Source organism: Etheostoma cragini, chromosome 22 (genome assembly GCF_013103735.1).
Source record: "Etheostoma cragini isolate CJK2018 chromosome 22, CSU_Ecrag_1.0, whole genome shotgun sequence".
In the NCBI taxonomy this organism is placed as follows: Eukaryota; Metazoa; Chordata; class Actinopteri; order Perciformes; family Percidae; genus Etheostoma; species Etheostoma cragini.
Window position 1 is genome coordinate 16,041,735 of NC_048428.1, and position 14,275 is coordinate 16,056,009.

At 39.1% G+C, this 14,275-nt stretch overlaps 1 protein-coding gene across 4 annotated transcripts; it reads left to right on the plus strand.

Moving 5' to 3' along the window:
* Positions 1 to 1,374: 1,374 nt before the first annotated feature.
* On the plus strand, positions 1,375 to 6,879 carry adcyap1a (adenylate cyclase activating polypeptide 1a). 4 transcript variants are annotated; one of them, XM_034862396.1, is made up of 7 exons: positions 1,381 to 1,671; positions 1,889 to 1,993; positions 2,560 to 2,694; positions 3,279 to 3,383; positions 4,189 to 4,323; positions 4,837 to 4,957; positions 6,429 to 6,879. In XM_034862396.1, exons 2-7 carry the CDS (start codon positions 1,896 to 1,898, stop codon positions 6,435 to 6,437), a joined length of 603 nt encoding a protein of 200 aa, XP_034718287.1. In that variant the 5' UTR covers positions 1,381 to 1,671; positions 1,889 to 1,895; the 3' UTR covers positions 6,438 to 6,879. The 4 variants fall into 4 exon arrangements, with proteins under 4 accessions (XP_034718288.1, XP_034718289.1, XP_034718286.1 ...); XM_034862395.1 differs by lacking the exon at positions 6,429 to 6,879 and having other exon boundaries at positions 1,379 to 1,671; positions 4,837 to 5,574; XM_034862397.1 differs by lacking the exons at positions 3,279 to 3,383; positions 6,429 to 6,879 and having other exon boundaries at positions 1,375 to 1,671; positions 4,837 to 5,574.
* The last annotated feature ends 7,396 nt before the right edge of the window (positions 6,880 to 14,275 follow it).

The following is a 14,275-nucleotide window of genomic DNA, read 5'->3' on the forward strand; positions in this document are numbered from 1 at the left end:
ATACATTTTACTGATGATAATAGAGTTTGAGTACTCAACTTTTACTTGCAATGGAGTGTGTTTACATTATTGTATTTATACTTGTAATAAACTTAAAGATCTGAGTACTTGTGTTATACAACACTTACTTTTACAAAAACGGAAAGTGGGTCAAGCGACAACTAGATGACTCAGATGACAGGTTTCTGGTTCTATAACTGAACTTGACAGTGGTGGCGTGTAGGTAGAAAAATAGAATATCCTTATGAATCAGTCAGCTACCTCAGAGACATCTCTGTAGTGCTTTAGTTAAAGAATCGTTTTATAGAAGAAAGACTGTCAGTCATGTTTCAGCACCGGGCAGCTCCACAAGACAACAACCCATGTTAATTATATAAATAGGCTAATACGTAATATTTTCGTCACCGTCCAATAAAACTCATGCATATCCAAATTTGGTGATTTTGAATTTGTCATATAAACTATGTTATCACATTAATGGTTCCTTTATGGGTCTTTCTTCCAACGCTAAATAATCCATTTAAGAACCCACTGGGTTGACTGGACAATGCATGATCACAAAGCTGAAGTTTGTTTTAATTTACGGTTGATGTTTTGGAGATACATGGTCTTTACAGGATAGTGACATTTCATTTGTTACTGCAAAAGAGACACACAAACATCACAATGTAAAAGTGCAACAATACAAAGGCTTTAATCAGATGAGTCAGATTCAAACTCTACATTATACTTAAGTCAGGCATTTTTCAGCACTGGACAGCTCTCCAAGACAATTGCCAATGTTAGATAGTTAACATTTCAAGTCATTTTAACACCACAGATTTGCATCAGTGTCCCTTAAAAATATTGAATTACCAAATGTAGTGATTTTGAGTGTTTTGGATAAACCGTGTTAGATTAATAGTAGCCTACCTTTACTTACGACCTCTGAACGACACTTATGTAAGTGATTGTGTAACTGAGTCTGGACTCTGATTTAACACTGGTGGAAAGATGAAACAAGTGAAATATGGTCAAAAAATACTTATAAATGAAGTCAGCTGCCTCAGAGACTTCTCTTTAATGCCCAAAAGCCTAGAAGCTGTCATTCATGTTTCAGTACTGGACAGCTCCCCCACCAGCCAACCAGGCCTATTGTGACGTCAAATGTTGACATTAATTCACTGTTGAATTAATAAAATTGTTTGAATTCACACGATCTATTACTTTTTCTTCTTTTTTTTCTTTTTGAAAAAAAAAAAAAGACTGGACTCGGGGTCGTTCATTGACGCGGAAGAAATGCACTCCAATGGGACGTGGGGGGTGGGGGTGGGGTGGGGGGTTATGACGCAGCCGCCCACCTCCCCTCTCCAACTCCTCCACCTACGTGACAATTGAAAAAGGCATGCCTCTTGGATATATGAATAAAAAACCAAAGGGAGTTAACTTCATAGAACGCAGGAAAGTTCTCCGCAGACAAATGTTTGACGCTCTCCATGACCGAGTGCACATAGAAATCCCAGAGAACTAAGCTGCGGGCGCACGGAGGGCTGCACACTCGGAACAAGCACAAGGAGATCGAAGAGGCACTTCACTGAGGGTATAGAAGAAGAGGAGAAGAAGGGAGAGAGTGACTGAGATCCAATCTCACTCTCCCAGTTGAGGTCCTCAGCGGATCGCGTCCCACAACTGGTAAGAAAAGGCGCTTTTCGGGGGGTTTTACGCACCGTAAAAGTAGGCAAAGAAGTCAGGCGTGGCTAATTTTGTGCTTTTACAAACTCACAGGTTTGGTGTGAAAGTAACAGGAAACAATACAATCCGCCAAAATGCAAATAGAATTGTTCTCATGAGTAGATATGTATGATTATACACCTGTTAACTCATTTCATGTTTTTTTTTTCTTTTGCAGCAGGACAATGTCAAGTAAAGCGACTTTAGTCTTACTCATCTATGGAATCATAATGCATTACAGCGTCAACTGCTCACCTGTGGGGCTTAGCTTTCCCAGCGTTAGGTATGTACACTCTTACTGTCACTTTTCAGGTGTTGATTCCTTTCTTCTTTTGGCTTGGCATTGTTGCACTCAGCAGCAGGATGCAGGCTGAGGAGCATATCTGCTTCACGGTTAGTTATGTCTGTGGCTATAATAGCCTATTAGATTACTGGATTACATCATCTGACAGCGGATCCATAGAGCTGCTCACACAGCAATAATTGCGGAGAAACATTCACCAGGGAACGGCGGTGATGTGATTAAGGCTGCTGGGGCAGTGAAGTACAGTGTCTCCATCTGTCCTGCAGCCATTAATCGATCAATTTACGTGATTAGATAATGAATGGGAAACGGTTTTGTTGTAAGAACATGGCTTCTGATTTTTAACAATCAACAACAATACACATAAACGGTGGTATTTCTGGTGGACACTTATACAGAATAATGCTTATTTTTTAAATTTAAGACATAAAATGTCACTAAACGAGTTCATAAAACCTGTTTAATTATGTATATTTTATTGCACTGTCACTCCTCTGCAGCCGCAGAGTTACTGAAGATTGTGAAAACGTGTCTAATCTTTTCAGACTTGACAGTGAGGTTTATGATGAGGATGGAAACTCCTTACCGTCCCTGGATTACGACAGAGACCAAATGGATGGGAGAAGCCCTCCGTCCGTCGCCGACGACGACTACACGTTGTATTACCCTCCAGAGAAAAGGTGACTATTTATTAACATTTTAACCCAAATTATTTTCGTCTCAACAAGACATCTATGTTGAACGTCTCATTGCCGTAGTCTTATTTCTGTCCTCGTATGTTGCACGTTTTGTTTGAATATCGTCGATATGTTATTATTTATTATTTCGAGACACGCCTTCTCCAGCTTAGTCTAGCTTTGAGTGAATCTCAAGGGAAACTGAGTCGACTGAAACCATTAAAAGAAAAGAGTTACAATTCTTTGTGAAATGTGGCTGCATGCCGGAGCGCTGAAAACTTCCTTATTAAAGGCTAACATTTAGTTTGACTTAATTAAAATAAGAGAAATGGGCGCTTTCAGTAGAAGTGTTGATTAAATTCAAAATAGCCTGAGTAATTTAAGAAAGCACTTCAACAAAGGCACATGGAAATAATCTTAAAACGAGTTGTATTTTTTGAAATGAATAGAAAACAATGCCAAATATTACACTTACAATTGACTTGTTAAGATGTTATTTTTTTTTTTAAAGTGCAGCTACTTGAAACTATTGCCTGTCTTGCGCTGGGTGTGTGGTGATTTTACTGTGTGGCTATCTATCATCCCAGAACGGAAAGGCATGCAGACGGCATGTTTAATAAAGCCTACAGGAAAGCGCTGGGTCAGTTATCAGCAAGGAAATATCTGCATTCTCTGATGGCAAAACGTGTAGGGTAAGAGCATCTTCTTGGTTGTCACCTCTTTTTTTAAGATGTTTTCTGTCCTATGTGCGTTTTTGTTTCTTTGGTCTACTCCTTTCAATGCTCAGACTTCACGCTGTTACACGTCCTGCATATGTCTGTGGTCCCATTATGTCCGAGCATGCATCTAACACCCTTTGAATCAGCCTGTATTAATGCTAAAATAGCACAAACAGGCGCTTGATTGATTTGGTAAGTGTGGTTTTCTGAGCCTGCTGCTGTGTCGGTAAGGCGCAGAGAGAAAAATTAACCCGCACAGGTTTAAATTTATTTCTATATGAATAATTTATAGGCTAGAGTCCCACTAGATCCCGATGGATAAGGGATGGGTGGGGGGGGGGGGGGTTGCTTATGAGCAGGCCTATCACATCTTATTGCAGGTCGAAATATGTTTCAGATTGTAGGGAATCTGATTGATGGGCTTAAAGTTAAACAAAGAGACAATATGTCTCCTAAATTAAAGATCATTTTGCAAAGATTCTTCATGCAAACATTTTGACAATGCAAGTACAGGCTCTCTTTTTGAAAAAAAAAACTAAATGGTGAAATCTAATTAGTTTCCCTAAAATCCTCTAAGGACACAGCTTGTGTCTCTGCAGGGTGCATTGTTGTAAAAAAAAAAGGGAAATCTGAATATCTAATATTTCCCCTCTAACATGACACAAAGATAATTGAAGTGTCGCTTCTCCTCAGCCCCACATGCTGTACAAACAGAGGGGATCATGTGAATGTAAATGCATCAATGTGATGATAGTGTAACCTTTTGTCTGTCACACAGTGGGGGGAAAATGGTGGACGACAGCTCAGAGCCTCTGTCCAAGCGACACTCAGACGGGATCTTCACAGACAGCTACAGCCGCTACCGAAAGCAAATGGCAGTCAAGAAATACCTGGCAGCAGTCCTGGGGAAAAGGTATAGACAGAGAATTAGGAACAAAGGACGCCGGCTGGCATATTTGTAGCATCTTCGTCCTCCCCTCCTGAAAACAAACAAAAAACTTAAGTGTGTGCAGCCCCACATGAAGTCATTTTGAGATCTGAACAATCAGTGGATCGCTTTTTTGTTCTTAAACATGTATTTATGTATGAAGTAAGCCATTAAAATGAATATTTTGATAATAATATTGTTTTTTATTTTGTACTTAAAGCACTTGAGGACACACATGTCTACTTTGTGGACCAATTTTTGTTCATTTTAACAAATAGCCTCTATTTATGTATTCATTGATTCTTATTTTTTTTTAAGACTTATTTATTGAGGGGAGACAATTGTTGACGTAACGATGTGCTCCAAACAGCCCTGTCTTTTAAACATTTAGTGAGGAAAAATAAAAAATAAAATAAATAGTTTAAAAGACAATCAATGTATTGAATGCTGCTCTTTGTAAAGTGACATTAAGAGTTTAGTTGTCTTTATTCACAACAGCCTTGAAGACATAGGTTTTCAACATATCCTTCAAGACATAGACTTTGATGCCCTCCCGGACGGGGATGAGTTTGAGGCTTTTTTGGGAGACTGGCTGAAACAGTTCTCTCCTGAATTTCCGGTGAGTTTCAGGCTCTTCCCTGAGGCCGTTATCCTTGCAGGGGCGTCTCATGTCCCTCCCTTTTCTTCTCACCTTTAACACTCAAACACTCAACTCTTCTTCCACCTCATTTGTGCTCCTGTCTCTCTTAGAGTCTCACAGATGTTTACCTTTATTCCTCCTAATCAGTGTGGAGAGACTTTTGCTTAGACCGATATGTTGTACATATCATTTGCTGATTGATTTGACAGATGTATCTTTATCTTTATGGATGCAAGGATGTTGAGATAATTATTAAAGTAGAACTGGGTTAGACCAGATGAGACCCCTGTTGGCTTTAAACAATGCCAGTTATCCAATTTCAAGTCAAAAAGAGATTCTTGACATAAAAAACAACCAACCAAATCTGAGATGACCAGAGTACTTTGGAGGTACTTTTGAGGTTTTTCTTGTCCTTTTCTTCTGCAGTGTTTACACCTTGTGTGAGAGTGAGCTTACACCTTTGACTCATGTAAATTACCAATCGTGTGTTTCTTTCAACTGGTTTCTGCTGAAGGGTTTCTCATGTCTCTCTGCCCATTTAATAACTATCACTAACATCTAAAGCATCAGACAACTTCAACATAAAAAAGCAGAACTGATACTTGTTACATGGTGACTTATCCATCTAATTTGTTCTTTGTGAGAGACACGAGGCATTTTGAACTTTTGTGTTTGAACCTTCTGGGTCTATTGTGCTTCCCTTTTCTGTCATGTGAACCAATGTAAAAAAAAAAAAAAAAAAAACTTCAGTAGATTGCATGAATTAAAGTAATTGCACTAGCCACCGCATCTGTGCAGACGACTCCAACTAGATGGTTTTGCTTGCTTTCTGACTACTGCAAACATACATACCTGTCATTTCTGGATGTTGTTTTGTGTTCTCACATTTCTACACAAACTGTATGTTGAGAATTTGTCCTTCTCTGAAGATTATCTGAATGTACTTTACTGCTGGCAAGAATCTCTGAGTCTAATGTCATGCTTTATCATTTAGGCTCTGTTACTACCTTATTTTGTAACCGAGTGTTAAAATGTATTTGAAGAAAAAGCTGTTATTGGTCATTTAAAGTGGTCTCTTTCTGTAGAATGGCACAAAAGCGGCTCTAATTGACATAATTTGATCTAAAAAAGAGAAAGGATGAGATGCACGTACATAAGAGGTTAGAGAGACATCAAGAGAAAGCAAATGGAGGAATAAAAGATGACAAATAACATGCTGATTTTGAAAAGTTGAGCGATCAAAGTTTGCTAAAATCTACAAGATAAGACCAAAAACTGACTGTAGACAAATGATATCCCCTCGTCTGCACACTTCTTATCATATTTGTGAGGTAGAAATATTTATTTTGCATAAGAAGCAAGTTGAGAACAAGATAAAACAGCAAGGTAAGAAGTTCTTCGATCTGTGTTTACTGTATCAATCTTTCTTTAATTTTGCATTCTCCTCTAGGCTTTGTGACGCAGGAAGCAGTTTGCGGCTGTGGTGCCTTGCATCGACTTTAAAATCGCCATGAATCACAGATGGCTATTTAGTGGCCCTACAATGCTGCACATCATCAGCTTACATTTCACCCGTTTGTTGTTGTTTTTGTGTTGCACAGACATTTGATAGGATCTTTAGAAGCATCCAGCTTCAAGATGCCAAGCGTACTCGCTTGCAATGCTTTCTTTTGCACTTTGTTTTTAGAGCATAGGTCGTAGCTTTTTGTGAAAACAGAGGGAAGGATCAGTTTCCCGCTCTCCATGAAACGTTATATGTACGATAATGAAAGCGCCAATAGCCTTACTAAAATGAAATAATCTTCAAAGATATATATTTACTGTGTAGAAAGTGAACAATAGATTACTACTTCAAATGGCGATCTGCAAGGGTCAAGTCAATAAATGTTTAAAAAAAGTGTTGTAAGATTTGTATGAATAAATTTTTGTAAACAACAAAAATTTCGTCTAATCTTTGAAGCCAATATCACCATAAGTCTTTCAGTTAAGACATATGTCCGAGGATGAAACCAAGTAATAAAGACCAAACTCATTATATTATTAAAATGGAGATGGGCCCTCCCTCAACAGGTTTAACAGCATGTTACACATGAAAGGAGAGATGAAAGAAATTAAGAGAAAAATCAGCTTGTGTACATCACAGACTTGAACGATTAACAGTATTAAAAACATCGAAAAGACCACACACCATCAGACTAGACAAAGCAAGATACTGCAACTTTCAAACACACATACATACACACACACACACACACACACACACACACACACACACACACACACACACACACACACACACACCGGGGAAAAAAATGTTAAATTCATGCTAAAATAACAAAAATAGGAAGTGGCAATCACTTTTCTCTTTACATCAGTGCGGGAGTTGTACGTTGCAGTTGTGTGGACAGCCAATAATACAAGATGTTGCAATATGAATAAGAAACAAAGACTAACCTCTTGAGAAGGAGACTAAAAAGTCCAAATCTCTGCCCCCATTTTCATGGTGACTCAGTGGCTTTTGGCTAATAAACAGTGACACCAGTTGGCTGGGTGTCTACCTCCCCTCGGGACAGCATGAGTAAAGAGACGTGGGAGGAATCACCCAGTCCGCTCCACACACTGCCTTGCTGCACTTTACACCTCTCCAGGACTTCAGCAGTCGCCACCAAAGGCCTGCAGTACTGGTGGAACAGTTGGCAGGTCTCAACGCTGGTACATTCACTTTGTTGCCAAAACCAACAACGTCGACATGTGTAGCAAAAGAGTTTAAACATCCACAGAAATGTTATCCACGTGTATTACGAGAGAAATCAACCTCTTAATGTGAAGTTTGACATAAAATAATGTGGTGGTACAGCTGCTGTTGCTATGAGAGAAGCAATCTTTCAACAGCACAACCCACATCCCAAAGTAGATTGAGAGGGAACAGGCTCGTACTGTGTGCAGGCTGTGGTGCAGCAGCGCTCTTGCACCATTGTTTTAGAGAATAATTAGTCAATGAATTGATTACTTGACAGAAATCTAATCAGCAACTATCATGATAATAAACTAATCATCCATCGTTTTTTAAGATTTTTTTGGTCGGAATTTTTGGCCTTTATTTTGATAGGACACCTGATGACATGAACGAGGAGAGAGAGGGGGGAACAACCCCGGCATGCTGCATTGAAGAGTAAACCTCCATAGTGTATATGGGTTCCTCCTTTACCAACTGAGCTATCTGGGCGCCCGTAACCATCCATTTGTAAGTAAAAAGACAAAAAATATGAATGGTCATTGGAGTTATTGGTTATTGGGATATTAAACTAGATGTCTTCAGATTTGGATTCAAAGTTTTGGGGTTTAAATTGGAATATGTCAACCTGTAAAGAGCATTTCACTATTTATATGAATGTTTAATTGGTTCACAGAATAAATACTCAACAGATGAATCAATAATTAAAAAATTACAACAACAATAGCAGACAAATCGACATGAGAAATACCCCCTTTTTGTCTTGTATTTTTGCGCTTTGCCAGTGTACCAACAGGCACGTCTTTTACTTCCCTCTCTGGTCCCTGTGGTGCAGGAGTACACCTAATGAAATGAAAATGATGCAATATGACAAGGTTTATAAAGCAAGCAGCCCTTATCTCTTTAACAGTAAAGAAATAATACAAACTACACAGCTAGTATTCAGCCTGGCTATGTTTATGGTATGCTTACAGGGTATGCTCAATAACTAACATTTCATAGCCAGATACGTAAGCTGACATTTTGAGATACCTCCAAATTCTCTGTCCTTGTATTTCTTTGATTAAATACACAACAACACATAAGATAAAGGCCTGTTCCCTGTAAGAAAACTAGCAAACATGAACTTAGAGTTGAAGTAGGATTGACACAATGCTAAGTTAACTAACTATAAAGTCTGCTCATTATGAAGCATTAGCCTCAGTACCCACATTGAAGCTCACATTGATTTTCCTCCATAGGCACAAGAAGGATGTTAAATATACACTTTGCAATGGAATAATGCTATAATCGCTATAATATAATGATAAAATGTCATGTAACCTATGAGTCCAGTGTGTCTCCCTCTTGTTGAGACCCCAGGGGGTTTCCACACTGTGAGTGCAGCAGGTGGCATTGGGAATACTACCACCCGCCCTCTAGCCCTCCACCCTGTTCTTTATCTCCACTGTACACTTACAAATCACAGCTAATGACCTTAAATAGATACCCACATCTCATTATATCTGATGATACTGTAGGTCAACACAGAGAATAGAAGGCTAATCTCTGAAGACCTGCCCTGAAATCTCTTTAAAATGCTTCAATTGCGTTCACATCACTTGTGACTGTGAGTAGTCACAATATCACACTGCAGTATCAGACTGAGCCCCCACACAAAGCCTGTCGTGTCTCTCCCTGCTCTCTGTGCGTAATCACCCCCCTTTCAGACGTGATGGCAGGGCTTTGATTTTGTGGCTGTGGCCTCAACTCTCAGAGGAGTGCAGAGAGAAGAGGATCAATGGGAGTGATCTGATTCCTCCAGCCCATGACAGACCCTTTCTTAACCAGGCTAACCTAATCAGACAGTGTTGCCAAGCAACCAGTCCCAGGAGGATGCGTTGGGATTGGGTGGGGCGCCGGTGGCATTCCTGGGCACCCAAAGATCACACTGGATATATTTCACTTTAATGGCTTCAGTCTCTCAGCTATGTTGTCTTTTACTGGCTGGGCTGATAAAGAGGAAAACAGAGGTGGAGTAATGTGTAGGGATTCATAAAAGTGCCCAAACATAAAGAAAGTGCCACGCACGCACGGACGCGTGCACTGTAACCAATACTTTCACAAATTAATAACAACGCTCAGCAGTCAAGACGTATTTGTTAAAGACAAAAATGTGCTAAAAGTAAAAATAGTTCAACAACTTTATGTGAATTGCACACTTGAGCAAGTCATTAAAAGTGAATTTTTTTACATTTGAATTTGTTTCACTTGAGGATTTTGAGGCCCAAAGAGATTAAAGTATCTACAGTCAAAGAGTCTACAGTCTTAAGTCAGCATGCTAACATGCTCACAGTGAAAATGCTAACAGATTTGATGTTAACTACATTCACCATCTTAGTTTAGTATTTTGGCATGCTATGATTTGTGAATTAGCACTAAACAAAAAGTGAAGCAGAGGGTAATGAAAATATTGTTGCAGGTGTTGGGCAAAGTGACATTTTGACCTGATGAAAAGTTTAGTGATCACTCAAGTCATTAGGATTTGTTATCTGGGAAACATGAATGGATGTATCACATTTTGTGCCAATTCATCTGGTGGAATGACAGATATTTCACTGGATAAGTGAAAACGTTGACCTTCTGATGGCGCTAGATAAAAATCATAGGATCACTAAAGTCAGCAGGATTCCTCCTCAGGTGACCATACATGTACTAAATTTCATAGCAACCCATTCCATGGTTGTTGAGATATTTTAGTCTGTAGTTGGATAGACCAACATTGACATCCATAGAGCCATGCTTCCATGCTGCTAAAAATCCCAAACAATACACAATGTTTAAAGCTAAATCTCTCATCTGAACTCCAAAAAAATAATTTTTAACACTTTAACAATGTATGAGCGGAACAAATCAAACTCTAAATCTGTCTAATTCCTAAGGTGCCTTTAGATAAAAGATAAGTTGCAAGCACTATCATCAAAAAGCAAATATATTCAAATATATGTGGTGCCCTTGTTGTGTCTATTTCATATCCAACTTTGCTGTTGGCAAACTGCAGCCTGATATACTCAGACTCTCTCTCTTACACGTTCAACTCCTACTTCGAAACCCAAACTCCGAGCTTCAACCCAGGATCCCCCCTGCTCCTCTGGGTGCTGTGTGAGTGACAGCTTTCTGGAAGGGGAATCCACATGAAACCCTTTCATCAGTGCCGCCACCCGGGGTCCTTACTTGACTGACTGAAGCAAAAAGTGCAGCCATTATGGTATGCTATTGCTGTATTCACACTGGCGGAATGAGTTGTGTGTTGTGTAAGACCTTTATCCAAATATACTTTTGTTATGTGAGTGGACAGAATCAGTCATCTTATAATTGGAATGGAAGAAAGTCTTTTTTCACAAGGATGAACTGGGTCTGAGGTGTTTGAGGTTTCGAGCAGGGCTGGGTTGGGACTTGTTTTTCAGGACCAATTACGGCGCTAATATTTTTGTGTTGAAGCTGTACGACCTCAGACTTTTCTTTTACATTAAATCATTTAACAAGGATATTGGACCTCTTCTGCAAAACCCTGGACAATTCATTTGATTAGGTTGTGGTTATGGCAAATTAACTATAATTAAGACATAATTAAAATATCATCATTATGGTGCTATTACTTTTGTACTGTAGCTTTGTATTGCCAACATGGGTTTTGTGGTCTTCAATCTCTTTAAATTCCACTATCATGTGATTCATATTGAGGTGGAAAAACCTTGACATTTTACACATCAAACTGGGAGGCTGTAACTTTTGAATCACAAACTTACACATTCTTTCTCTTACAAAAGTTAAATTCAGAGCAACAAAATGTAACCTTGCTCGACTCCGCTCCGTTGTGTAACAGACATTGCTAAGCCAGTTTGCAGACTCCTGACTTCTCGTTACTTGAGCTACTGTTAAATGCAACCACAAGTTGCATTACTCACATCAATGATGATGCCCGTAGTACACTTAAGGCACAACCTTGAGACAGAATGAGTTGTCTGCATGTAGCTGGGAAAGCAGTGGCACATCACATTGAAACATACCGTATGAATGTGGGTGTTTTGAGCCGTGTCAGATGCAAGCAGCATGTTGAAGTTTTCAACAAGTGGCTGTAACTTGTTGCCACAATACAGAGGCTTACTTTTTAGTCATTCATTTACAGAAAATCAGTGAACCATTAAATAAAAATTATTATTCTGTAGGTTTAACAGATTGTATTTGGTTTGTATTGATAGGGAACATTTACTAAAGGCCAAGGAGCCGGCGATTCGCAATAGTCTCTGTTACAAAATGCATGCAGTATACATATATGTGTGTGTGTGTTTTGTGTCTTTGCTCAATGAGTGGTCAGGTAATAGAGAGAGCTGACAGCAGTTCACAGAGTACCTTGTTAAGTGGTTAGAATTTCTGCTTTTCAACCCACCTTTCTAGCTGATGCTGCTGAAAGCACGTTGTTTTAATTATCAACAATATCAAAAAAAAGCTGTCTGAAAAACAACCCGTCTAAATAATGAATTCATTTTCATTTTCTTTTTAAACCTATTCTTTTGCAGCAACCACCAATCCTTTTTATCATGTTTTTCCTCCAGCCTCTCTCTCTCTGTGGACACCGTACACTACTTCAGAGCCCAATTAGCATTCTCCTAGCTCATACGTCACGGTAGTCTGGGTTCAGAGGCCAAAAGTAGGGGAGCACGTACCTGGATTTGGACTGAACGCTGTACTCATTATTGGCCTGTCAGCCAACCCCTGATGTCATTTTCCTTACACGATTAGAGATACTGTAGGTCTCAAGGCTAAAATGAACACACACACACACCAGCCATAGCGCCATTAATATGCATCTACTGACGTCACGCTATCGATCCATCCATTAGCACACCATATTACCTCATGAAATCATCACTGAGAAAGAACAATGGCTATAACTTTGCAAGCACACAGCATGAAGAAGGTCACAGACTCTTTGGGAGATTTGACAGATATGTACACAATTAAATCACACAACTCTCCGCACATTACAGAATGCTCTAGCCCGCTGTCTTAAGAGGTCATAGAAAGACAGAAAACAAGGCGATAAAATGTCTTGTTGTGGTAGTTTTCATATCTAGACATTCATCATTCATCTGAGACCATTGAGACGGGACGGTGGTAATAAATCAGTTCAGCTGGTTGCTCTAAATTCTGCTAAAGATGGAGGTGGAGTCAATTCATCTCACTTGTGCTGACGTGGATATACCTGTCTGTTGCTGCGGGAGGCACACCGCAAGCAGAGATGAATCATACACTACTACCAGAATAGAGCATTAAGTCATCTGTTTCTACTTTCCAGACCAGGTTATATACAGTATATGAAATTACATAAACATATAGCCTTTCTCCCATAAATATTATCTGTCTAAGTTTACGTGTAGATGACAAAAAACATTTGCTGTTGCATGATTGACAAAATAATGTAACATTACCATGAACAGCTTGTCTACACTGTACTTGACACATTATGGTTGCATGTCAGTATGTAACAAAGTGGGAATCATCTTCCTGGCCAACAGATCAATGTCTTGAATGGTAACGTTAGTCACACAAAATATTTCATGACGTAACACATTGCAGAGCGACGTGTAGAGAATGTAAGCTATGTCCCTATTCAACAATTCACGCTAAATGGTTTTACAAAAGTTAAAGGTGCTCCAAGCGATATTGGGTTACATTACTTCATGTTGATGTTAGAAGTATTGTCAAACAAACAAGACTAACTTGCTTGCACCTTTAAATTGCCTGTTTTCTGAGGAATTCAAACTTGCGGTTTCTATCATATGTCTGTCACGTTTTTTTAGGTCGGGTAGAATCAATCTGTTAATCCCGTTTGTTTGGTTGCTGCTACAATGGCTGCAAGCAGCATGTTGTTTTTGCGTGTTTGTGTTTCATGTCCGACAACCTGGGTGTCCAAAATGGGCAAAAACACATAGGCCAAAACAAAAAGATTTCAAAGGACATTTCTAAGGAGAAAATACCGGCTTTAGCATAGTTGTCAGAGAAGATTTTAACTTAGCATGTTTTCTTAATATCGGAAGACATATTGTGGTCATTTTTGGATTTCATGTTGGACCTTTAAGTTGTGTTGTACAAAGGTTACAGTAAATCACCAATTAAAACAGATCTACAAAAATGTTTTGGTCATTGGCTACGCTAAAAGTTATAAACACAAACATATCATCACCTCATAAACGTTTTGTGATGAACCTGCTTGCAAACAGTTGACATGACACTTTGTCGTGTTCTTGACCACCTGTTGAATGTAAGTCTTTTTATCTGGTTCTTTAGCTGCTAAATGCTCCGGTATGTTCACCAGCTAGTCTTTAACTTTGTCACTAAACATCCGCCTGCTGCTGCTGGAAACAACACTTTTTTCCCTTAATGCAAAAACTGTAAAGGTACTGTAAATCTTTTTGTAAAAATGTAATTATTAGCTGTGCATGGCCAAATCTGCAATGCAATACCAATTCTATAAAAAGTCCATTCATTGTTCTCGTTCCACATCCGTACAAACGTTGCTT